Source organism: Eubalaena glacialis, chromosome 10 (assembly GCF_028564815.1).
Source record: "Eubalaena glacialis isolate mEubGla1 chromosome 10, mEubGla1.1.hap2.+ XY, whole genome shotgun sequence".
Lineage (NCBI taxonomy): Eukaryota > Metazoa > Chordata > Mammalia > Artiodactyla > Balaenidae > Eubalaena > Eubalaena glacialis.
Window position 1 is genome coordinate 65,776,349 of NC_083725.1, and position 24,792 is coordinate 65,801,140.

The following is a 24,792-nucleotide window of genomic DNA, read 5'->3' on the forward strand; positions in this document are numbered from 1 at the left end:
GGGCCAGGCCCCTGGCCACGCCCACCCGCTCCTGCAGCCTTGGGCGTTTCCTTCCGCCTGGCCTCCATCTTGAGAGACGCAGGCTTCTCCAGCCTGAATTCCAGGTTTAGGTCTGGGGCTGTGAAGTCACCGTAAGTACCGTGGCCAGTTCCGTGCTTCCCCCATAAGCATCTCTAGAAAATACTCTAATACATTAATACTCTCAAGTTGGCAGGCACACCTGAGGCCCTCTACCCAGTCAGCTCACCCCTGCTCGAGGGACGACGCTGAGAACAAAGGGCTCCACCTGAGCCGGCCCCCAGGCCCCATCCGGCACGGCGGTACCAAGCCCCGCACCCCCTGGGCAGGCCCGGTGGCTCGGCTTATCTGGAAGTCCCTGCAGGTGTGAAGGGCACGCTCGTCTGTTTCTCTTCTTGAGGGTCACTGCTCATGGCTGCCGTTTCAATGTCTGAAAGTAGTTGTTTCATGCATTTTGTCCAGTTTTCTGGTTTTTATGGGGGAAGAGTGAGTCTTTTTCTGGTATCTTAATCCTGACGGGCAAGCCCGGGTTTTTGCCTCAGGCAACTGTGTGAAGAGTGGTGCCCTTTACTGAGATGGGACAGACTTCAAGAGGAATAGGTTTTGGAGGGAAAGTCAAGGGTTCAGTTTTGGACGTATTAATTTTGAAATGCCTCTGAAAAATCCAGGTGGAGATTCAGTAGGCTGTTGGATACATGGGTTTGGAAATCAGAGAAGGAGCTTCAAGGGAAACAATATTTATTGATCTTTCCCTGAATATTGTTGATTTTCATGTGAACTTGGCTACTCTGGCTGATGAACACAAAATTAGAGATCTGTAGATATGTGGAAAATGGTTATGGTAATGATTCTGGTTTAAATGCTCCCTTTTATTCAGTATTCAAGCAGCTTACCTTCCTCCCAGTCACAGAACTTTTGTTCACAACATATTTCTTAGACACTCCAATATTTGCAGCTAGTCATACCAAGTTCATGTAGTTTCATCATCAACCGATTCAAACTCTTTTCTCATTTCAATTGTGGTCTTTTTCCTTTGACCCATGGGTTTTTATAAATATGGTGTTTAATTCCCAAATGTGGGATTTTCTAGTTCTCTTTTTCTTACTGATTTCTGGCTTAATTGTACTTTTGATAAATGTTCCATTTCCATTTGAAAGGAATATAAATTCTGCAGTCATTGAGTACAGTGTTTTATAAATGTTAATTAAGACTAATTTATTAATCAAGTTGTTAAAATCTTCTATATCCTTATAGACATTTTTATCTGCTTATTATATCTTTTATTGAGAGAAGTGTGCTTAATTTCCCACAACGATTGTGGATTTGTCTGTTTCTCCTTCAGAGGCTGTGTGATTAGGTGCCTATAAATGGAAAATTGTTTAAAAATAATTTCTCATCATTATGAAATGTCCCTCTTTGTCTCTGCTAATGCTTTTTGCCTCAAGGTTTTTTGATTTGTTGATAATATAGTGAGGTAGATTATATCATTTGGCCTCGATTCTCACCCTTCCTTTAATTACACTCTTTGTGTTCACACCCTTTGCCATGCAACTTTACAGTGCCCTCTACCATGAGTTGACTTTGACTTCAAGACATCCCTTGAAGCAGAAGCTTGAAATGGGCTTGACAGTGAGACTTGTTCTCTTGGACAACTTCCATCACCATGAGAATATACTCAGGCCAACCTGGTTGAGTGACACATGGAGCAGAGTTGTCTGGTCATTCTAGCTGAGGCCAGTCTAGATAAACAGAATTGAGAGCCAGTCAACTCAGATGTGTGAGTAGTAGATGCTTTTTGTTATATGTGACTGAGGTTTTGTCCATGCTTGGTACATGGCATTATCCTGGTAATGGAATACTGATACGTGTACAAGGTATATCTTTTTCCTTTTTTTTTTTTTTCCACTGCATGGCATGACTTGTGGGATCTTAGTTCCCCGACCAGGGATTGAACCTGGGCCCTCGGCAGTGAGAGCACGGAGTCCTAACCATTGGACCGCCGGGGAATTCCCCATCTTTTTCCATTTCTTTTTACCTTCTATCTAAACAAACCAAACTCTTGTAAGGAACATGTTGTTGGGTTTGTTCTTTTAATCCAGTTAGACAATTTTGCTGTCTTTTTAAAATTGGGGCATTTAGTCCATTTGCATTGAAAGAAATTACTGATATATTTAGGCTTAAATCTTGCATTTACTGTTTGCTTTCTATTTGTTCTCCTGTTCTATGTGTCTTTTTCACTTTTTTCTTGCTTTCTTTTGGATTAATTGAGTAATATTTATGATTTCATTTTATCTCCTTTGTTGACTTATTATATATGTACACCTTTTTCCAGAGGTAACTTTGAAGTTTATAGCATACGTTTTTCACTTATCAGAGTCTACCTTCAAGTATTATTATACCACTTTACATACAGTATGAGAACTGTATAACAATATAGTTTCATTTTCCTGCCCCTGGACTTGGAACTATTGTCATATATTTTACTTCTTTTAAAAAAAAAAATTATTTATTTATTTGGTTGCGCCGGGTCTTAGTTGCAGCAGGCGGGCTCCTTAGTTGTGGCATATGAACTCTTAGTTGCGGTATGCATGTGCGATCTAGTTCCCTGACCAGGGATTGAACCCGGGCCCCCTGCATTGGGAGCGCGGAATCTTAACCACTGCAGGGAAGTCCCCATTTTACTTCTACAGTTGTTATAATCTTCTGAAGTAATTTTTTAAATAAGAAAAACATTATTTTATATCCACTAATATATTAAATATTTCCAGTGCCCCTCATTCCTTTATGTAGATGTGCATTCCTACCTGGTACCTTTTTCTTCATACCGAATGACTTTCTTTAACATTTCTCATAGTGTAAATCACCTGATTAATTCTTCCAGTTTCAAATATCTGAAATGGTCTTTATTTCACTTCATTTTTTCTAACTGTTTTTGCTGAGTGCTGAATTCTAGGTTAACACGCTTTGTTTTGTCTTCTTTAGTTCTTTACAGATGTTGCTCCACTGTCTTCTGGCTTGTATTGTTTTCAACAAAAAATCATTGTTGTTCAAAGAACATCAACAAGACATTCTTATCTTTATTCCTCTACATGTAATATGTCTTCTTCTCTGGCTGGTTTTGAGATTTTCTGTTTACCAGTGTTTTTAAGCATCTGGATTATAAAGGGGCAGGCAGCTGTGTGTCTGAGTCACTTATTAGTCAAAGATTATATTTTTCATATACCTCCCTCGTGTCTCCAAGTTTTCAAGTTATTTTAAGAGCATAATACAGTTAAAAAACACATTTGTGTATATTATCTAATTTGATGCCTTCAGTATATATTAGTTGGCTAGGACAGAGAATATGGTACAGTTTTTAGAGGTGAGAAAACTAAACCTTGAATGGTGCAATGACTGCAGTAAACACTGAACTAGTTAGTGGGAAAGATAGGATGAATCTCTAATCTTCTATACCAAATCCAGTGCATTATCCTAGATTATAAAAAATGTTAAAATCCATCTATTTTGATGGAACTTTCTGTAGAGTGGTGGGGTAGGAAACATTTGAAGGAACTACTAGATCCTGATTGTTTTGTCATTACAGCAAAAAGGCGAACCATGCCTATGAAGGCCAACAGGATTGAACCTAGGAGCCGGAAGACCAAAAGATGGAAAAAAGATAGTCCATGGATTTTACACATCTTCAACCACAAATGCTGTGTTACTTCCATTACTGGCTGCTACAGCTGCCAGTGGAAAATCAAACAGGAGAAAAAATCTAAACGTGGACCCTGCTGCTCTTGGGTACGGAGAGATGGGAAGAAGCTGGACCACACTTTCTTAGATATGGGAAACATGGGCTGGTCCCTGCCCTCATGAGGGCTCACTAGAGTCTTCAGGACTGGGCTCGGGCTCTAGCTCTTCATGAAAGGTCTGCCATAATTCTGGAGCCAAAGTTAACTTTACGGAAACATGTGCTCATTTTCTTTCACTTTTATTCTTCATTTCTCTTCTTTCTTGTCATTCTATTATTCATTTATTCACCTCTGCTTTTGTTAATAAGTGAACCTTGAAGAAAAATTGAGGTTTAGGTACAATTAGCTGTTTTTGGCTAGGGATTACAGGAATACCTGAATCTTTAAATCTCTCTTCAGTATGAGTTTCCCAAAGGAGCTACACATATGAGAAAAAACAGCAAGTGGGAAACAAGGTGCTCCTTTATTATTGGTCTGGCCAGTATCTGACTTTCTCTAATGAAGATCGCTGGTAAGGCTGAGTGGTGGCATGTGGTCTAGCCTCACTGAGCGCCTCTTTCTTTCTTTAAGCCATATGTTGGGCCTCTCTGGTGGGCAATACGATATGAGACCAAATGATGAGCACACTGAAGTGAGAAGAGGAGAGCCATATCATGTACCTTCACTTAATCATAAACTTGGTCTAGCTGGGTCCGAGATTCTGACCAATTGGATTACTAATTTTTCATGTCTGAGATGGGGAGCACAAGGAAAGGGGTGGGAATGGGAGGCTTCCCTGGATTAGGCAGGAGTGTTCTCCTGTTCGTGTATCTTTCCTGCCCAGATATTTGGCTTCTATACCAGTGACTGGGGATAACACAGGTTCTTCAGGCATGGTTCCTGCTCTCAAGGAATTCACAGTCTACTGGAGGAAAAGACAAGTACACACTTACTCTCAACATAGAGAAGTGTTATAGTTGTGTGTGTGTGTATGCCTATGCACACATGCATGCGTTCATGTACAAGGGAGGGGGCCGAAAATAACTATTTAGAATGTGAAAAGCAGTTAATTGGATAGGTAAAGAACAGGGGATGGCAGGAGAAAAGGTATTGGAGGAGGAGTCAGAGGGCTTGGTATAAGGTTTATTTTAAGTGGAGTAGAGGATCTGAATGGAGAAGTGATGGGGAATTATGAAGCTAGAGAGGGAGTGGGAAAAGATAGTGTGTGGTTTTAAGAATTTGACCTCTGCCATGTAGGGGATAAAGATTCCCTAAAGATTTTAAGCTACTGATGTCTGAGCTATGTTTTGGAATGATTATTTGATCATGTGGAAGATGCATTAGACGGTATAAGAGTAATGCAGGGAGATGTCTTTGCCTTCAAAGAGAAAGCAACAGCAGTATTCAAGGTAAGAGATGTTGGTGTCCTGGATTAGAGTAGTGATGGTAAAAATGGAGAAGAGCAAAGTGATTCAACAGATATATATTACTTAGGGATGATGTCGTAAGTCACAAGAGAGCTATAAAGGACATGGAGTGAAAGATAAAGGGAGGCTTCCTGGTAAAGGTGACGTTGGAGGCAGTGTGGTATAATGGAAAAATCGCTGGAAGAGAGCCTGGGAGTATGTTTTGGTTCTTGTTCCAACTCAGCCTTTGGGCTGGTTACGTGATATCTCCAAGCCTCTCTACAGGGTAATGCTGCACTGCAACTATGCAGACCTTTGGCGAGTATATACAGGTGTTGCTGAGGTACCATGGATAAATGGAACTAAATTAGACCTGCTTCTTTCTCTTCCCAGAGAGAACGATTATTTTACCCATGTCTGGCTATTTCATTTTGCATGTCTGTGCTTTTGCTGTTTGTGTGGATAGAATCCTCAAACGAATACTTTGGCTTTGACTGGTGAGTTTCACTTTTTGTATTTTCACTTGTGTAAGGGCTCTTTGGTCTAATAGCCACATGGATCCTAATTCAGGCTGAAAAGATCTAGTGGCATAAGGGGGAGGGTGGATAAAATTGGGTTTTCTACAGCTGGTGGATGGGAGGCCTGACTCTGGGGAGGGGTAAAGATGCTCAGCACCCTCAGCTATTATACTTCCCTTCCACCTGTGCTCACTCTCACTTAGACCAAATCTGGCTCAGTGGGAAGCTTTCTCTGTGCTTCCAATGTCCCCAGTCCTTCTATTCAGATGACTCCCTGACACCTTGTTACTCAGTCTCTTTGTCTGGGTTACTGATGCCTACAGTAGTTGGTCTTCATGATCTCTGTCCATGAACCCTGATGTCTTTGCCTCACCTCCAGCCTCTGCTTCTTCCTTCTGTCTTTACTGGGCTTTCTAAGACTCTAAAGACAGAAACTGTGTCCCATCTCAGCCCCTTTTCTAGCCAGATTCCTACTCTGGACTACTCCTAGCTCTTCCAGTTTTTCTGGCCTGATTATTGCAAATCTTACCCATTATTTGGTATTTGGGGGAGAAAGGGATATGTTTGAGTATGAGTCTTTTTAAAAAATGGAATACAGTTTATTTTTCCTTTTTTTTTGGCCGCACTGTGCGGCATGCGGGATCTTAGTTCCCTGACCAGGGATTGAACCCGTGCCCCCTGCAGTGGAAGCGAGGAGTCTTAACGACTGGACCGCCAGGGAAGTCCCTATTTTTCTTTTTATAGAAGTAAAATATGGTTTGTTATTTTAAATGTAAAAAATGCAGAAAGTAGAAAATATAAAAATCTGCTTAGTCTTATTCTTGAGTAACAATCTCTTGGTATACTTCCCAGTCTTTTTTTCTATGCTTATTTTTACATGATTATGCTCATACCATATATAAAATTTTGCTTTTCATTTTCACTTAAAATGGTTGCACACATTTTGAAAAATTGTTAAAACTCTTAATGAACATCATTTAAAATGGTTTTAAAATATTTCCTGACATGAAGGTACTCTAATACACTCACTTAACCACTTTTTATTGTTAGGCATTATGAATGTTTCTAAATTTTCCGGTTTTGATAACATGAAAGCACAGAGAAATCTCTGTGCTCTGACTTATGTTCTTACAATAGACTCCCACGAATGGTGTTATTAATTTAAGAAGAATAAACGCTAATAAAATTCATTATGCTTATTGCCAAAGTACTTTCTCAAAAGAGTCTAGCAATTTCCATAAACAACAGAGGTATATGAGTTTCTATTTTAACCTGCCATTGGCAGCAGTAACTAGTCTAATTTTGATCATTTTTATTAATTTTATAGATGGAATTTGTTTTGTTTTAATTTAATCATTGATTAAGTGTCAAAACTGGTTTATTTATTTACTTTTTAGTTTTCTTGCTTTGTTTATTTTGTGGGATCTTTACTAATTTTTGATCAGTTTATATGCAGTCTTTATTTATGGACCCATTCTAAATTATTCCACAGGACTTGTGATACAAAGCTGTTCCATTTTAAAGTAAAATTTCCCTCAGTTTTTAAAAACTTTATTGAGATGTAATTGACATATAACATTGTGTTAGTTTCAGGTGGATACAAAGTAATAATTTGATATTTGTATATATTGTGAAATGATCACAATAATAAATCTTTTTAACATCAATCACTACACATAATTACAATTGTTTTCTTGTGATGAGAATTTTTAAGATCTACTCTCTTAGAAATTTTCAAATATATAATGCAGTATTATCAACTATAGTTACCATGCCGTATGTTACATTCCCATGACTTAGTAACTGGAAGTTTGTACCTTTCAACCCCTTAACCCATTTCATCCACCCCCACCTCTGGCAACCACCAGTCTGTTCTATCTACGAGCTTATTTTTTGTTTTTGTTTTTGTTTTTTAGATTCCACATATAAGGGAGATCATATGGTATTTGTCTTTTTCTGTCTGACTTATTTCACTTAGCATAATGCCCTCAAGGGTTCATCAAGGTTGTCATAAATGGCAAGATTTCCTTCTTTTTTATGGCTGAATAATATTCCATTGTATATACATACTGCATATTCTTTGTCCATTTATCTGTCAATGGATACTTAGGTTGTTTCTATATCATGGCTATTGTAAATGATGCTGCAAAGAACATAGGGGTACATACATCTTTTCAGGTTAGTGTTTTCATTTTCTTTGGATGAATACCCACAAGTGGAATTGCTGGATCATATGGTAGCTCTGTTTTAATTTTTTTGCGGAACCTCCATACTAGTTTCCATAGTACCTGCACCAATTTACATTCCCACCAGTAGTGCACAAGGGTTCCGTTTTCTCCATATCCTTGCAAACACTTGTTATAGCTTGTCTTTTTGATAACCATTCTAACAGGTATGAGGTGATATCTAGTTGGGGTTTTGATTTGCATTTTTCTGATGATTAGTGAATCATCAGAAAAATGATGTTGAATACCTTTTTATATACCTGTGGCTTGTGTATCTTCTTAGGAAAAATGTCTATTCAGATACTCTATTTTTAAACTGGTTTGTTTAATTGGTATTCAGTTGTACGAATTCTTTGTATATTTTTTGGATATTAACCCCTTTTTAAAGATTTTTTTGATGTGGACCATTTCAAAAGTCTTTATTGAATTTGTTACAATATTACTTCTGTTTTATGTTTTGTTTTCTTGGCCACAAAGCATGTGGGATCTTAGCTCCCCGACCAGGGATTGAACCCACACCCCCTGCATTGGAAGGCAAAATCTTAACCACTGGACCACTAGGGAAGTCCCTGGATGTTAACCTCTTAATCAGATGTATGATTTGCAAATATTTTCTCCCATTTGGTAGGTTACCTTTTTGTTTTGTTGATGGTTTCCTTTGCTTTGTTTGATGTAGTCCCACTTGTTTGTTTTTGCTTTTGTTCCTTTTGCTTTTGGTGTCAAATCTAAAAAACTCATCGCCAAGGCTGATGTTAAGGAACTTACTGGTTATGTTTTCTTCTAGGAGTCCTATGGTTTGAGGTTTTATGTTCAAGTATTTAATCCATTTTGAGTTGATTTCTGTGTATGGTATAAGATATTGGTTCAGTTTCACTGTTTTGCATGTGGCTGTCCAGTTTTTTCAACACTGTTTATTGGAGACACTGTCCTTTCCTCATTGTATATCCTGGTTCTTGTCTCCTTTGTCATAAAGTAATAGACCATATATACATGGGTTTATTTCTGGGCTCTTTATGGCATTCCATTGATGTGGTGTTTGTTTTTGTGCAGATACTCTACTGTTTTGATTACTGTAGCTTTGTAGTATTGTTTGAAATTAAGGAGTGTGATGCCTCCAGATTTGGTCTTCTTTCTCAATATTACTTTGGCTATTTGGGGTCTTCTGTGGTTCCATACAAATTTTAGGATTGTTTGTTCTATTTCTATAAAAATGCCATTGGAATTTTGTTAGGAATTGCATCTAATCTGTAGATGGCTTTCAGTAGTATGGAAAATTTAACAATATTAATTCTTCCAGTCCATGAACATGAGATATCTTTCCATTTCACGTCTTATAGTTTTCAGTGGAGAGCTCTTTCACCTCCTTGATTAAATTTATTCTTAGGTATTTTATTTTTGTTACTGATATTGTAACTGGGGTTGTTTTCTTAATTTCTTTTTTGTATATATTTTTATCAGTGTGTAGAAATCCAACAGATTTTTGTATATTGATTTTGTATCCTGCAACTTTAGAATTCATTAATAAGATCTCACAGTTTTTTGATGGAGTCTTTAATATTTTCTGTATATAAAATCATGTCATCTTTAAATAGAGAAAGTTTTACTTCTTTCTTTCCAATTCTGGTGCCTTTCCTTCCTCCCTCCCTCCCTTCCTTCCTTCCTTCCTTCCTTCTTTCTTTCTCTCTTTCTCTCTCTCTTTCTTTCTTTTCTTTCTTTCCCTGATTGCTCTAACTAGGACTTCTAGTACTATGTTGAACAGGAGTGGTGAGAGTGTGCACCCTGTTATTCCTGATCTTAGAGGAAAATCTTTTAACCTTTCACCATTGAGTAAGATGTTAGATGTGGGCTTGTGATATGTGGCCTTTATTTTGTTGAGGTATATTTCTCCTATACCCAGTTTGTTGAGAGGTTTTTTTTTTTTTTTTATCATGAATGGAGTTTGAATTTGTCAGATGCTATTTTGAAATGATCATATGATTTTTATCTTCCATTCTCTTAATGTGATGTATCACATTTATTGATTTGTGTATGTAGAACCATCCTTGCATTAGAGGGACAAATCCCACTTGATCATGGTATATGATTCTTTTAATGTGCTGTTGTATTTGGCTTGTAGTATTTTGTTGTGATTCTTGCATCTATATTCATCAGGAATATTGGCCTGTAATTTCTTTTCTTATAGTGTCCTTATCAAGCTTTTATATCAGGGAAATGCTGGCTTTGTAAAATTAATTTGGGAGTGTTCTCTCCTCTTCAATTTTTTGTAAGAGTTTGTGAAGGATTGATGTTAATTCTTCTTTAAATATTTAAAATTGGCCAGTGAAACATTTGGTCCTGTGCTTTTCTTCTTTGGGAGGTTTTTGTTTACTGATTCAGTCTCCTTACTCATTACTCAAATCTTACTCTCATCAGATTTTCTATTTCTTCATGATTCAGTCTTGGTAGGTTGTATGTTTCTAGAAATTTATCCTTTTTTCCTAGGTTGTCCAGTTTGTTGGCATATAGTTGTTCATAGTCATCTCTTATGTTCCTTTCTGTGGTGTCAGTTGTAAAGACTCCTTTTTCATTTAAAATTTTATTTATTTGGATCCTCTTTTTTTCTTGGTTAGTCTTGCTAAAAGTTTTGTCAATTTTATGTATTTTTTCAAAGAACAAACTCTTAGTTTGGTTATTTTTTTCTGTTGTTTTCCTATTCTCTGTTTTACTTATTTACCAAACAAATTAGCTCTTGAATGAAGAGAAATCCTTGAGGAAGGACCTTGCTATACAAAAGGACCTGCCTGTACAAAACTGTATACTGTCAATCTTCCTCCTCTTTTCCCCCCAAAGAACATCTGGCTATTTACCAGGGTGGTTGTGCACTTGGGCAGAAGAAATACTTCTGGGGCAGTTACTGGACACTGACTCTGAACTGATACAAATTCCTGGAGACATAAAGCAGCAGTATGATTCACCAGTCAGAGTAATCAATGGAGATAGGTAATCAATGGAGTTTTTGTTCAGACCTATCTCCACAGTGGGTCTAGTGGGTCCCCAAACCCACCCTGCAGTTATTTCTCTAGTTTTGGAATGCATAGTTGGAATAAACATACTCAGAAGCAGGCAGAATCCTCACAGCAATACTCCATCATCAAATAAAAGTTGTAAACATAAGAGTGAGTTCCCATTGGTCCTAAAGCCACAAGTAAAGTTAATGGGCAGTTTTCCATTGCTCCCATAGCAAATTATCACAAATTCAATGGCCTAAAGCAATACCCATTTTTTTTCTCAGTTCTTTAGGTCAGACCTGAGACATGCTTGGCTGGGTACTCTGCTTAGGATTTCATAATGAAATCAAGGTGCCAGATGGCCTGAGCTTATACCTGGGGCTCTGAGTGAGAATTCACTTCCAGGTTCATTCAAGTTGTTGGCAGAATCCAGTTCCTTCTGGTTGTAGGAATGATGTGCTCATTCTTTAGTGGTTGTCAGAGGGGAGTTGGTTTCAGCTTCTAGCTTGTGGCCTTCTCTATCTTCAAAGCTAACAATGGTGTTTCAACATAACCGTTGAAACGGTTAACATCATCACTCATGTGATACCAAATGACAGAGATCATGGGAGCCAGAATTCTGTGTGTGTGTGTCTATATGTTTTTCTCTTCTCCCATTCTTCTACCATTGAAAATAAGATGTGTTAATAGTAGTTGACCATATATATCAGTACTTAAATTAGAGGTATAAACATCACATAGAGGCGATAAAGGAACTTTGTATCCTTTTTTGGGGAGAGGATTGGTGTGTTTTTGATTGTATGAGAGGTAATCGCATCATGTTAGATAGAAAGTAAGGATGGTTAATAGAGGTGTGTATGAATACCAAGTTGCTCATGAGTGGATTGTGGTAGTGTACTAATTGGGTCCACTTAGTTAAACTGAAACTACATTTCTCACAATTCCATTCCCAGTATAGGATTGGGTTAGGATTAATTACAAGAAAAATTGGTATACAGTTTGGAAGTAGGAAGTGAATCGTTAGCTATTTCTTTATACTCTGAAGATCAGTGATGGACCCAGGCATTATGACAGCCTCCATGCAATGTCAATATCTGGTAGTTCACTTAGTTGCCATAGGGAAGCACCTGGGCCCACATTCTTCTTGCTCCTGCCAGGTCTTCTTCAGCTTCTTCGTGTCCTAGGCCAGATAAGTATGCAGCTAAATGATGAAAGGTATGAACTTTTCCTGCAGGTCACTGTTATTATCCAAGGTTGGAGGAAGTGTGTTATGACTTTGTTGAATTAACATTTGTTATGTGGAGCACAGGGTGCTGGATGGTCAATTGAGGCAACAGCAATGGTGAGTGGTGGTTCAACAACAGACTGCAAGAGAAATTAAAATAGAGAAGTTTATTACTTCTAGGTACTGGGGGAAGTACACAGATGCCTCTAGGGCCCACATAAGGAGGTCAAGGCAGAGTGTAGACAGAAAGTGAGGCAGGACCTGGGCACATGCCTTTATTACAGTCCATGGCTGGAGTGCTTTGGGGTTCCTGGGCTAGGGCCAGATTGATTAAGTCAAACTATAAGAGTAGGGTTTTTGTAAGCCCCATGGGAGTCTTGTCTAAGGGGCACATGAGGCATACAGGTGATGGGAAGCATGTGAGACTGTAGATCACAAGGGCTATTGTGGAAGTCATATCAGGACCTTATATTTACTTATGACTGAGGGCTCCTAGGTCATGTGCTTCCCTGAGGGTGCTAGTGTCAATTTAAGGTCACTGTAGTCCACTTGGACAAACAAAATGGGTGCCACGGCGGCAATACCATGGAGTTATAGCTTAGCTAATAGGAGTTAACTTAGCTAAATCCTTGACACAGTGATAGACACAGGTTGCATGGTTTGTGTGTGTCCTCATGTGTTCCGGTCTATCCTTACGTGTTTCAGTTTGTCCTTGAGGGTTCTAGTTCCTCCTCATGGGTTTCAGTTTCCCTATATATTGTGTTCAGTTTTACTTTCCAACTTCTGGCCTGTCTGACTTCTACAACTTTAGGCCAAGTGTTGGAGCAGATGTAACAGTCTAACATAGCCTTCTCTCACAGCTTCTGTAATAGCCCAAGGTCTAATCCCTACAGTAATTCCTTTTCTGAGTGGTCCCAGACCAGTACAGTATTTTTAATCATTTTGGAGAAGTTCTCAGCCATTACCTTTACAAATATTGCTTTTACCCCATTTTCTATTGCCTGTACTTCAATTTTATATTAGGTATTTTCTCTTTATCCTCTTAAGTGTCCTACTCTTTCTTCTGTATTTCTCATGTATTTTTTTCATGTGTCTTTGTTTCATGCTTGATATTTTTTTCTGGTCTGTCTTTTGTTTAGCAAATTCCTTTTGGCTCTGTTTTACCTGCTGTTTAATCCATTCACTGAGTTCTTAATTTTTATTGCTGTATTTTCCCTTCTAGAATTCTTTTTTTTTTTTATAAATTTATTTATTTATTTTGGGGTGTGTTGGGTCTGTGCGAGGACTTTCACTACCACCACCTAGAGTGAGTACAGATGAATAGGACAAGAAGAAGTAGAAGAGGGAAAGAGAAAAAGAGAAAAAAATTCAAAATTCTTCCTGCAGTTCATGGTGGGTGGGTGGGAACTTCACCTGAATTTGGTGAGAGGGTTTTGAGCTGAACTAAGCTAATAATAATATTTATGTGTGGTTGAATGTACCAAAGAAGACCTTTTAGGTTAAAAGGGAGTGAAAAAAAATCAAATGTGGCCAGAAAAATGATTAGAAAAATAAAGGCACCATTAAATAGTAAACCTTAACTTACTCACTTGGAAAGCAAAGTCAAAATCACTATTTGGTTAAGCTGTTTGATTAATTCTTTGACTGTATTTAGGCTACTATTAAGTCCATCTTGCATTTTTTAAAAACTGAAGTCTAGCTAATTTACAATGCTGTGTTAGTTTCAATTGTACAGCAAGGTGATTCAGCTATACACACACACACACACACACACACACACACATATTATTTTTTCAGATTCTTTTCCGTTATAGGTCATCTTGCATGTTTTTTAAGATCTCTGTTTCATTGTTTTGGTAATTAATGTGCTTGTTTTAAAACATCTATTCTTGTTACATGGATGTGAGTCCTTTATTTTTCTGAAGATCTTGAATATATTTATTTTGTGGTTCTTTTCTGATCGTTCTATTAATTATATTTTTTGTGTGCAAGTTGTTCTATTAGTTGGCTTTATTGGGTGAATTTGTTGACATTCCTTACATGTTTTCTGATTCCTGGCTGTGAGCTCATCTTTTAGAAAGTACTCTTAGTATCTTGATCTGGGATAGCTCTTGCTAGGATGGCTGCTTGCTTGTTTCATTCTTCTTGATGTATGTTATAGCCCCTGACCAAAGAGAATTTCCTTTCCTATTTGTAATGTGGTTATATGTTCACCAATCTATATTTTATACAGGCATACCTTGGAGATACTGGGAGTTCAGTTCCAGACCACAGAAATAAAGTGAATAATATAGCAATAAAGCAAGTCACACAATTTTTTTGGTTTCCCAGTGCACATAAAAGTTATGTTTACGCTATACTGTAGTCTGTAAGTGTATAATAACATTGTTTATAAAAAATATACATGCCTTAGTTAAAAAATATTTTATTGCTAAATAGCTAACCATCCTCAGAACATTCAGTGAGTAGTGGTAGTAACATCAAAGATCACTGATCACAGATCACCATAACTATAATAAAAATGAAAAAGCTTGAAATTTTGCAAGAATTACCAAAATGTGACACAGAGACATGAAGTGAGCAAATGCTGTTGGAAAAATGGTGCCAATAGACTTGTTTGATGTAGGGTTGCCACAAACCTTCAATTCGTAAAAAATGCAGTATCTTTGAAGCGTATGTCTGTATTGTTAAAATATAATTTCTCCAGATTTTATATGGTGAGAAGGTAATTTCTGTTATCTTGAAATGAACGGTCTAGAACAATTTTGACATACAATATGTAGACCAAGTGTAACACTGTTTCTCTTAGCGAATTATTAGCAGTTTTCCCTCATAAACTACTTTAGGAACGGAACACATCAGGACTATTTTTAAAGGGGCCAAATCTCTTACACAGAATAGATAAATTAATATGGTGGCTTGCAGTTATGTAAGAAAACATATATTCATGTGGACCAGGAACCTGCCAAAATGGAAGGTGTTAGTTTTATTAAGGCAGTGAACTTTTTCTCTTTTGGAATTCCAGAATTTCTGTCTTATATTGTTTTTTAAAGAGAACATAATTTTTGAATATATTGATATATTCTGAGTAACTTTAAAAAATCATACCACTCATACAGAGCCCCATTAAAGTACCCAATTGCCTGTAGGACAAAGTTAGAACTTCTCAACTGAATATCCCCAAGGCTCTTCACACATCTGTTCCCAAATTGCCTTCTCTTCTTATCTCCCTCTGTTTATCTTTTACCTCATCTAGTCCAGTCTTATCTCCCCCCATCCTTGACACAGATGCTACTAATTTTTTACTGTATTTTAAGGATTGAAACACATTTTTGCAGGGTCATTTTTCTAGGTACAGGATTCTGGTTCTTCTGGTCCATTGTCTTGCTGAGTTTTTTTGGGATCCTGGCTGCCTACACATCATTGCTCTTGGTGAGTAATGTTTTCCATTTCTCCCACTCCTTTCCTGAGTAGGCTCATGAGGTGCTCTGTTTGTGGTATGGTTCCCAATTGTGCTGGGAGCCCTCAGAACCTCAGATCACTCTTGGTAGAGTTGGGGTTTACATCAGCCAAGAATATTAGGCACAAGGGATAGATGGAGGAAAAAAGGCTTGTGCTGTTAGAGGGTGTGTCTTACCACTTTGACCCTTTGAAAGGGTGGCAGAACATCCTTCCCCTGTTTCATAGCCTATTTTCTGGTTCACTCAGTATTGTCATTTTAGACACCTACACCTTCACATGGCAGTACTTCTACATATTGAATTTTATAGCCCATCTCCTAAGAATCAGTCTTTCTGGGCCTTACAAATTAGCTAGTGTGTTAAACCTGTTCTAATGTGCAAATGCTAGTCCTTAGTCCAGGTGTGAAGTACATTTTAGCGAAAGTCTTTAGGCACTAGTGACCCTGCCTCTGTTGTCTGACATATAGTAGTGTCAGGTAGTGTGAGAAATTCAGGCCAGGAAATAGAGGAGTTTGAAGAAGTGGAAAGCTTGTGAGAGACTAACTTTTAAGGAACTGGAGTTTTTCAGTGCCCAATTATACATAGGGCATATATATCTTTCTCTGATTTCATGATTCCTTGTCCCCACTGATTTCCTGTCTGATATAGAAGAATCCAACCCCCAAATCAGTTGACATTTGCATTAATTTTTCTTTCAACAAAATATATTGATCATTATATGAGTGATAAGTACTGAAGATACAGAAATCAACAAGACATGTGCAGTTTCTGTTTTCATGCAGGGCACTTCAAAGTGATAGTTATGAGATATAAAGTTATAGTCGTCTTTAATTCTAACTCATTGAGAGTTTAGAATCTAATAGGGAACTAAGTCATAGACAAAAATAACCAACACAGGGAGAGCATTACAATTGTCATTAGAGTGGCCTAAATAACGTTCTGCATGGGTTCTGAGAAGGAAGAGGTGACTTACAGCCAAGAGGATTAAGTGAGGCTTCTTGGAAGAGGTGGAACAGGAGTGGGATCTTGGAGGGATGTTGGATTTAGACATGTGTTTATGCTGATGGGGAAGAAAGTTCCAGACTGTGGGAACATCATGACAAAGTCAGGGTCATTTGTAGAGATGTGGATGGACCTAGAGTCTGTCATACAGAGTGAAGTAAGCCAGAAAGAGAAAAACAAATATCGTATATTAACGCATATATGTGGAATCTAGAAAAATGGTACAGATGAACCTATTTGTAGGGCAGGAATAGAGACGTAGACGTAGAGAACGGACATGTGGACACGGGGTGAAGGGTGGGACGAATTGGGAGATTAGGTTTGACATAAATACACTACCATGTGTAGAATAGATAGCTAGTGGGAACCTGCTGTATGGCACAGGGAGCTCAGCTCAGTGCTCTGTGATGACCTAGATGGGTGGGGGAAGGGAGGGAGGGAGGTCCAAGAGGGAGGGGATATAGGTATACATATAGCTGATTCACTTCATTGTACAGCAGAAACTAACACAACATTGTAAAGCAATTTTACTCCCATTAAAAAAAAAAAGAGCTATGTATGGGGTGTGACTAGGTAACAGGGAAGAATCAGTACTGTTAGCACGTAGGGGATATTGAAAAAAATTGGTAACCTCTTTTTAGATAGGCTTGTGACAGACTTTGGAAGGCCTGAAAAGTAGGCTAATACAATACATTTAGCATAAATCAAGTTTCTATTTAGGAAAATCATGCTGGAAGTTGTGGTGTGGAGGGTGGCTATAGGCAGAGAGACCAGTTAGAAGCTTTTCTTTTTAATGGGGAAAAAAACAGATGAATGGTGTTCTCTGGACCAGACTCTGGCCACTGAATTGTACTGCTTTCATACACAATAAACATGAAATGGTATAGTTAGCTTCTAAGGTGTGAATGAGTTCTAGTGTCCAATAAGGCAATGTATTTTCACAAGCTTTCTACTCTACCCTACCTATTTTTGGATACATATAGTGGTAACAACAGTGAACAGAGAGGGAGACCTGGGTCCTATTCCTAGCTCTATCTTGAGGTTACCTTGTAACCTTGACCAAGTCATATAATTCTTCTGAGCCTCAGTTTCTTTTCATTCAAATGAGAATGATAATAATATTTAATAAAATGGTATTTTATAGGGCTGGGTAAAGAACAGATGAATTATATACATAAAATTGTTTTGATAAAAATCTAAGTGACTTATACATTCAAACTCTCATTAATATCCTAAGCATCTGAGGACTCTGGTTTTCAGTTCCTATCTCCACACTGACTTGGTGACTGGCTAGATTTAGATTCAAATTCTATCTAAGATTTATTGACTAAATACCAATGTTAACAACAGTGGTTAGCAGTTATAACAATGGCACTGGTTCCTCAAGAAAGAGCTTTTAAGTGACCCTTGGAAGGGCTGGCCCCTGACCTGTGTTCTCAGCAAGTGGCTCTAAGTAATACCAAGAAATTGGTAGAAACTCAGGAAAGATATCAGTGTATTGACTGTTACAAAATCCCAGAGAAGATAATAATAAATTCTTCCTGGGGTTGCTGGTGAAAGGTACAAGCAGGTGACATTTGAACTGTCCTTGAAGGGTCAGTGGCATGGGGAGGGAGAGCTTTTTAGGCAGAGGAACATAATGGCAAATTCCCAGAATATGAAAACTGCAGGTGTAGCAAGAAGTAAATGTAATGCCAGACTGTGAAAGGAATTTTGAGTTCAGAACAGTGTTTTGGGTAGCATCTTGGTGATTTCAAAATAATCTCATTTTTCTTCTTTGTTTTTTTCAGGTACTTGGATGTTTGTTGCTTTGGGAGGGGATAGAATTGTACCTGCACTGGTGTCATAAGGTAGGACATCTGAATCTTCCTTCATAGGAGACCTTAGACCAGGACTGAATGTGCCTCTTTAGCATTGTGTTGAATACAGAGTTGTCCTTTCTTTCATTGTTCCCCTTATGAAAAAGATCTACTTACACTGTTTTAACTGAAATCATTAAATTTGTAACAGTAATTTACAAATTTAATTTGTAAATTTGATTTGTAAATTTGTAAATTTGATTTGTAAATTTGTAATTTGTAAATTTGATTTACTGAAGGAGCTGAATCCAAACTTTATTTTTTCTCACTACTCCTTGTTAAACTCACTCTGTGACTCTGTTCTTCCCATCCCCATAAAACCTTAGGCGGGCTCCATTATTTTCCCAGTCCTTTATAGTCAAAAGGACATTCTCATTCAATCATTAAAAATTTCGGTTCATTGTAATAAACCAAACTCCAACTTTATGAGACTTTTCCCTTCCCCTGTTTTCACATGACCCAGGCCTGCAAACATGCAGTGGTGGAGAGAGCATGATTGTCCTTTTACCTTTCTTCCACCAGAGTAGGGCCCAGGAGATGGGGAGATAGGATAAAAGAACAAAGTCCCCCAAGGAGGAGCAAGAGGGCCCATCAAGACCAGGTAAATGCACAATTGTTGGCTCTTTACCGCACAGGTTTTTCAATGCGTATTTTCAGAGACCTTTCTGCTGAGAACCTTGACTGCAGTTCTCTTGGTGTCATTGCCTGTCTTCCTATATACCCCATGAAATTTCTATGTTGAGGTCCTTTTGACTTTCCCTTAGTTGGGAGCCCTTTAAAGTTATACTGGCAATTACAAAGGATCTGTATCTGGTCCAAGGAAGCAGGCATCACTGACCCAACATCTGAAGACATACAGCTCATTTCCAAGATAGCCTTCCTTGTTTTGTTCTGCCATGGGCTTGAGCATCTCCAGCCATAGCCTCTTGCTATTTATAGCAAGCATGGTTTTGTTACTATTCCTTGTATTTCCTCAAATACAGGAACATGTCAAACTCTCTGAATGGTCCCCTTAAATTTCCTCTTACTCAAAAGGGAAGTATGAACTGAAAATATAAATTTAAAAGTTAGAATAGATGGAAATTGAAGTTGTAAGATCTTATAGAGAAAGAATGTAGATCGAGAAGTGAACAAACGGGCCTTATTGAGATCACCTTCTGTTTTGGAACTGGGACACCATGATCAGTTAGTTACTACCAAGTTATAACTCTATGGGTTATACCATTCTGATTATCATTTCAGGCTTGTGCCTTTTATAGAAACCATGCTTACCTTGCCTCTGGCAGTGAGTGCTGCTACTTGGCCTCTGCCACAGCAGAATCTCATCATTGCCTTTGAAATCAGGAAGCCAGTTTCAGTGGCAGCACCTCTCACCTTTATCCAGGCGTAAAGGATAGCCACTAAAGTGCTTTTCAAGGATGCTAACACTTTCCTCAGCAACGTATTTTTCAGTGTCCTCTGATTCCTCCCATAGAACGTGATCTGGAGTGGGTTAGCTCATCATAGGTGATAGCATTCCAGCAACCTTTCTCAGTAAATCATTGGATTCTTTCTTCCATATTACACCAAGAAATTGCTGGCATCCAAATTTTATAAAGCATAGGCCACTATTTTTTTTATTGAAGTATAGTTGGTTTACAGTATTATATTAGTTTTAGGTATATAACATAGTGATTCAATATGTTTATAGATTATATTTCATTTAAAGTTATTATAAAATATTGGCTGTATTCTGTGTGCTATACATTCCATCCTTGTGTCTTATTTATTTTATACCTAGTAATTAGTGCCTAGTCCCCTTTCACTACCTAGTCCCTCCCCTACTCCTTTTGCCGTTGGTAACTGTATTCCACTGTATTCCACTGTTTCCACTGTATAACAAAGTGAATCAGCTAGTTTGTTTTCTGTGTCTGTGAGTCTGTTTCTGTTCTGTTATATTCATTCATTTGTTTTATTTTTTAGATTCTACACATAAGTGAAAACATACGGTATTTGTCATTCTCAGTCTGACTAACTTTACTAAGCATAGTATCTTCCAGGTCCTCCATGTTGTTGCAAATGGTAAAGTTTCATTCTTTTTTATGGCTAACTAATATTCCATTGTGTGTATGTACATACACACACACATGCCCCATATCTTCTTATCAGTTCATCTGTTGATGAACACTTAGGTTGTTTCCATATCTTGGCTATTGTAAATAAAGCTGCTATGAACATTGGGGTGCATATATCTTTTTGAATTAATGTTTTTATTTTCGTCAGCATATCCCCAGGAATGGAATTGCTGGATCATATGGTAGTTCTATTTTTAATTTTTTGAGGAACCTCCATACTGTTTTCCATAGTGGTTGTACTAATTTACATTCCCACCAACGTGTTCTAGGGTTCCCTTTTCTCCACATCCTTGCTAACATTTATTATTTGTTGTGTTTTTGACAATAGCCATTCTGACAGCTGTGAGGTGATATCTCATTGTGGTTTTGATTTGTACTTTTCTGATGATTAGTGATGTTGAGCATCTTTTCATGTGCCTGTTGGCCATCTGTATATCTTCTTTGGAAAAATGTCTATTCAGGTCTTCTGCCCATTTTTAAATTGGGTTGCATTGTATGAACTCTTTATATATTTTGGATATTAACCGCTTATCAGGCATATGATTTCCAAATATCTTCTCTTATTCAACAGGTTGTCTTTTCATTTTGTTGATGGCTTCCTTTGCTGGACACAAGCTTTTCAGTTTGATTAGGTCTCATTTAGTTTTGCTTTTGTTTTCCTTGCCTGAGGAGACATATCCAAAAAAATATTGCTAAGACATGTCAAAGAATGTTATTGCCTATGTTTTCTTCTAGGAGTTTTATGATTTCTGGTCTTACATTTAGGTCTTTAATCCATTTTGAGTTTATTTTTATATATGGTGTGAGAAAATGTTCTAATTTCATTCTTTTACATGTACCTCTCCAGTTTTCCCAGCACCACTTATTTTTTTTTTAATTGACAGAAGGCAAGATGGTATTTTATTTAGCAATATTCTCAGACACTTAAGTAAAGAACATTTTCAAGGTATCTTAATTTTTTTTTTAATATCTTTATTGGAGTATAATTGCTTTACATTGTTGTGTTAGTTTCCACTGTATAACAAAGTGAATCAGCTATACGTATACTTATATCCCCATATCCCCTCTCTCTTGCGTCTCCCTCCCACCCTCCCTACCCCACCCCTCTAGGTGGTCACAAAGCACTGAGCTGATCTCCCTGTGCTATGTGGCTGCTTCCCACTAGTGATATATGTTACATTTGGTAGTGTGTATATATCCATGCCACTCTCTCACTTCGTCCCATCTTACCTTTCCCGCTCCCCGTGTCCTTAAGTCCATTCTCTACATCTGCGTCTTTATTCCTATCCTGCCCCTAGGTTCTTCAGAACCACTTTTTTTTAGATTCCATATATTTGTGTTAGCATACGGTATTTGTTTTTCTCTTTCTGACTTACTTCACTCCGTATGACAGACTCTGGGTCCATCCACCTCACTACAAATAACTCAATTTCGTTTCTTTTTATGGCTGAGTAATATTCCATTGTATATATGTGCCACATCTTCTTTATCCATTCATCTGTCGATGGACACTTAGGTTGCTTCCATGTCCTGGCTATTGTATATAGTGCCTAGCACTACTTATTGAAGAGACTGTCTTTTCCCCAGTGTATATTTTTGCAAGCATAGGCCACTATTGAGCCACAGTTTCAGAAAATGAAACAAGCAATTAGAATCACTCTAAGACGTATAATACCTGGATTCTGGTATATTGAATTCATAATCTCTGATAAGTGCACACATATCATTAAATGTAGCCCAATCCAAAATTCTTTTCTGCTTGTCTAACAACCTTAGGATTCATTCCCACACATATATTCTACAGAGTTTGGTAAGTAAATTTAACAAAACCATCTCTAGAGGCATTCTGGGATCTGATTCTGGTTATGAGTCTGTGGGCAAGGGGAAGTAATGCAATTGAGGTATGAGAAGAGTGGGCATCCCATTGGAAGATGACCACCTTAGTTGGGGCTTCAAACCATGAAGGATTAGGCTTATCGGACTTGGGAGGAGAGACTGCTTCAGTTGACAACAGAGATTCTGTAGGGCTTCGAGTTTCAGTTTTAGTGTACAAAGAATAAACCCAGAAGGAAAGGGTTAGCACCTGGCCTATAACCTATTTTCCTTCTACTTAAGGATATTCAGAGAGGAATGAATGACCTCAATCGAAACTCTTTATAAACATACTAAAGGTATTTATTAGGCAAACGATAATGGAGAATCCTTATTTATGAAAATTTCTAGCAGGATATAACCTGGTATATCTGGGTTGCTTATTGTAAATAAGCTTGGAATTTATAGATTTGTAGGGTGGGAGACATGGCTGGCTCGAGTTGTATAATTAATGGGATATAAGATAAGGATGCTCCATAACCCAAAAGGCTCCTTCTGTGAAACAAAGTTTCTACACACTTGGCTCAAAACACACCTCACATTAAAGAAAGTTTTTTAATTGAAGTATAGTTGATTTCCAATGTTGTGTCAGTTTCAGGGGTACAGCAAAGTGATTCACATATATATATATATATATATATATATATATATATATATATATAAAACTGAATATATATATATTTTATTTTTCAAATTCTTTACCATTATAGGTTATTATAAGATATTAAGTATAGTTCCCTGTGCTATATAGTAGATGCTTGTTGTTTATTTTATATATAGTAGTGTGTATCTGTTAATCCCAGCCTCCTAATTTATCCCTCCCCATCCCCCTTTCCCCTTTGGTAACCATAATCTTGTTTTCTATGTCTGTGAGTCTATTTCTGTTTTGTAAATGAGTTCACTCATGCCATTTTTTAAAGATTCCACATATAAGTGATATCATATGATATTTTTCTCTGACTTACTTTACATAGTATGACAATCTCTAGGTCCATCCATGTTGTTGCAAATGGCATTGTTTCATTCTTCTTTATGGCTGAGTAATATTCTATTGTATATATGTACCATATCTTCTTTATCCATTCATCTGTCAATGGACATTTAGGTTGCTTCCCTGTCATGGCTGTTGTAAATAGTGCTGCAGTGAACATTGTGGTACATGTATCTTTTCGAATTATGGTTTTCTCCAGGTATATGCCCAGGAGTGGGATTGCTGGATCATATGGTAGCTCTATTTTTTAGTTTTTTAAGGAACCTTCATCCACAGTGGCTGCACCAATTTACATTCCCACCAACAGTGTAGAAGGGTTCCCCTTTCTCCATACCTCTCCAGCATTTATTATTTGTAGACTTTTTGATGATGGCCATTCTAACTGGTGTGAGGTGATACCTCATTGTAGTTTTGATTTGCATTTCTTTAATAATTGGTGATGTTGAGCATCTTTTCATGTACCTGTTGGCCATCTGTATGTCTTCTTTGGAGAAAGGTCTATTTAGGTCTTCTGCCCATTTTTTTTTTTTTTTTTTAAAGTCTTGAATCCTTTGGTCTTTTTTTTTTTTAAATTAATTAATTAATTAATTAATTAATTTATGGCTGTGTTGGGTCTTCGTTTCTGTGCGAGGGCTTTCTCTAGTTGCAGCACGTGGGGGCCACTCTTCATCGCGGTGCGCGGGCCTCTCACCATCGCGGCCTCTCTTGTTGCTGAGCACAGGCTCCAGACGCGCAGGCTCAGCAATTGTGGCACACGGGCCCAGTCACTCCGTGGCATGTGGCATCTTCCCAGACGAGGGCTCGAACCCGTGTCCCCTGCATTGGCAGGCAGATTCTCAACCACTGGGCCACCAGGGAAGCCCCTTCTGCCCATTTTTGATTGTGTTGTTTGTTTTTTTGATATTGAGCTGTATGAGCTGTTTGTATATTTTGGAAATTAAGCCCTGTCTGTAACTTCATTGGCAAATATTTTGTCCCCTCCTGTAGGATGTCTTTTCATTTTGTTTATAGTTTCCTTTGTTGTGCAAAAGTTTTTAAGTTCAGTTAGGTCCTGTTTGTTTATTTTTGCTTTTATTTCCATTACTCAAGGAGACAGATCCAAAAAATTGCTGCAAAAAACACACCTCACATTTTAAGTCCAAGGTCAGCATGTATCCTAATACAGGAGAGGAAAGACCTTTTTATGAGTAGCTGCATTTGACAGAATGAGATTTATCCATGAGAATAATATTTTATTTGTACTTTATAATTGACTATATCCTTTAAATTGTTAGTGAAGTTTGGTATTGGGTAAGATCACAGAATCACATAAGATTCATGTGAATCTAATTTGACAATTAAACCCTTGTGTTGTAATGCATTTGGTTTGCTAATAGGTTATTTAAGATTTTTGCATCTATA

At 37.7% G+C, this 24,792-nt stretch overlaps 1 protein-coding gene across 1 annotated transcript in view; it reads left to right on the top strand.

Annotated features, from left to right (window-relative positions):
* Window positions 1-24,792, top strand: part of GDPD4 (glycerophosphodiester phosphodiesterase domain containing 4) — a 151,053-nt gene that overhangs the window by 10,793 nt on the left and 115,468 nt on the right. The window contains exons 3-6 of the mRNA XM_061203710.1: window positions 208-382; window positions 5,531-5,634; window positions 15,431-15,524; window positions 18,346-18,405. Of these exons, the coding sequence (XP_061059693.1) occupies window positions 208-382; window positions 5,531-5,634; window positions 15,431-15,524; window positions 18,346-18,405 (433 nt within the window). The remainder of the gene's footprint in view (window positions 1-207; window positions 383-5,530; window positions 5,635-15,430; window positions 15,525-18,345; window positions 18,406-24,792) is intronic.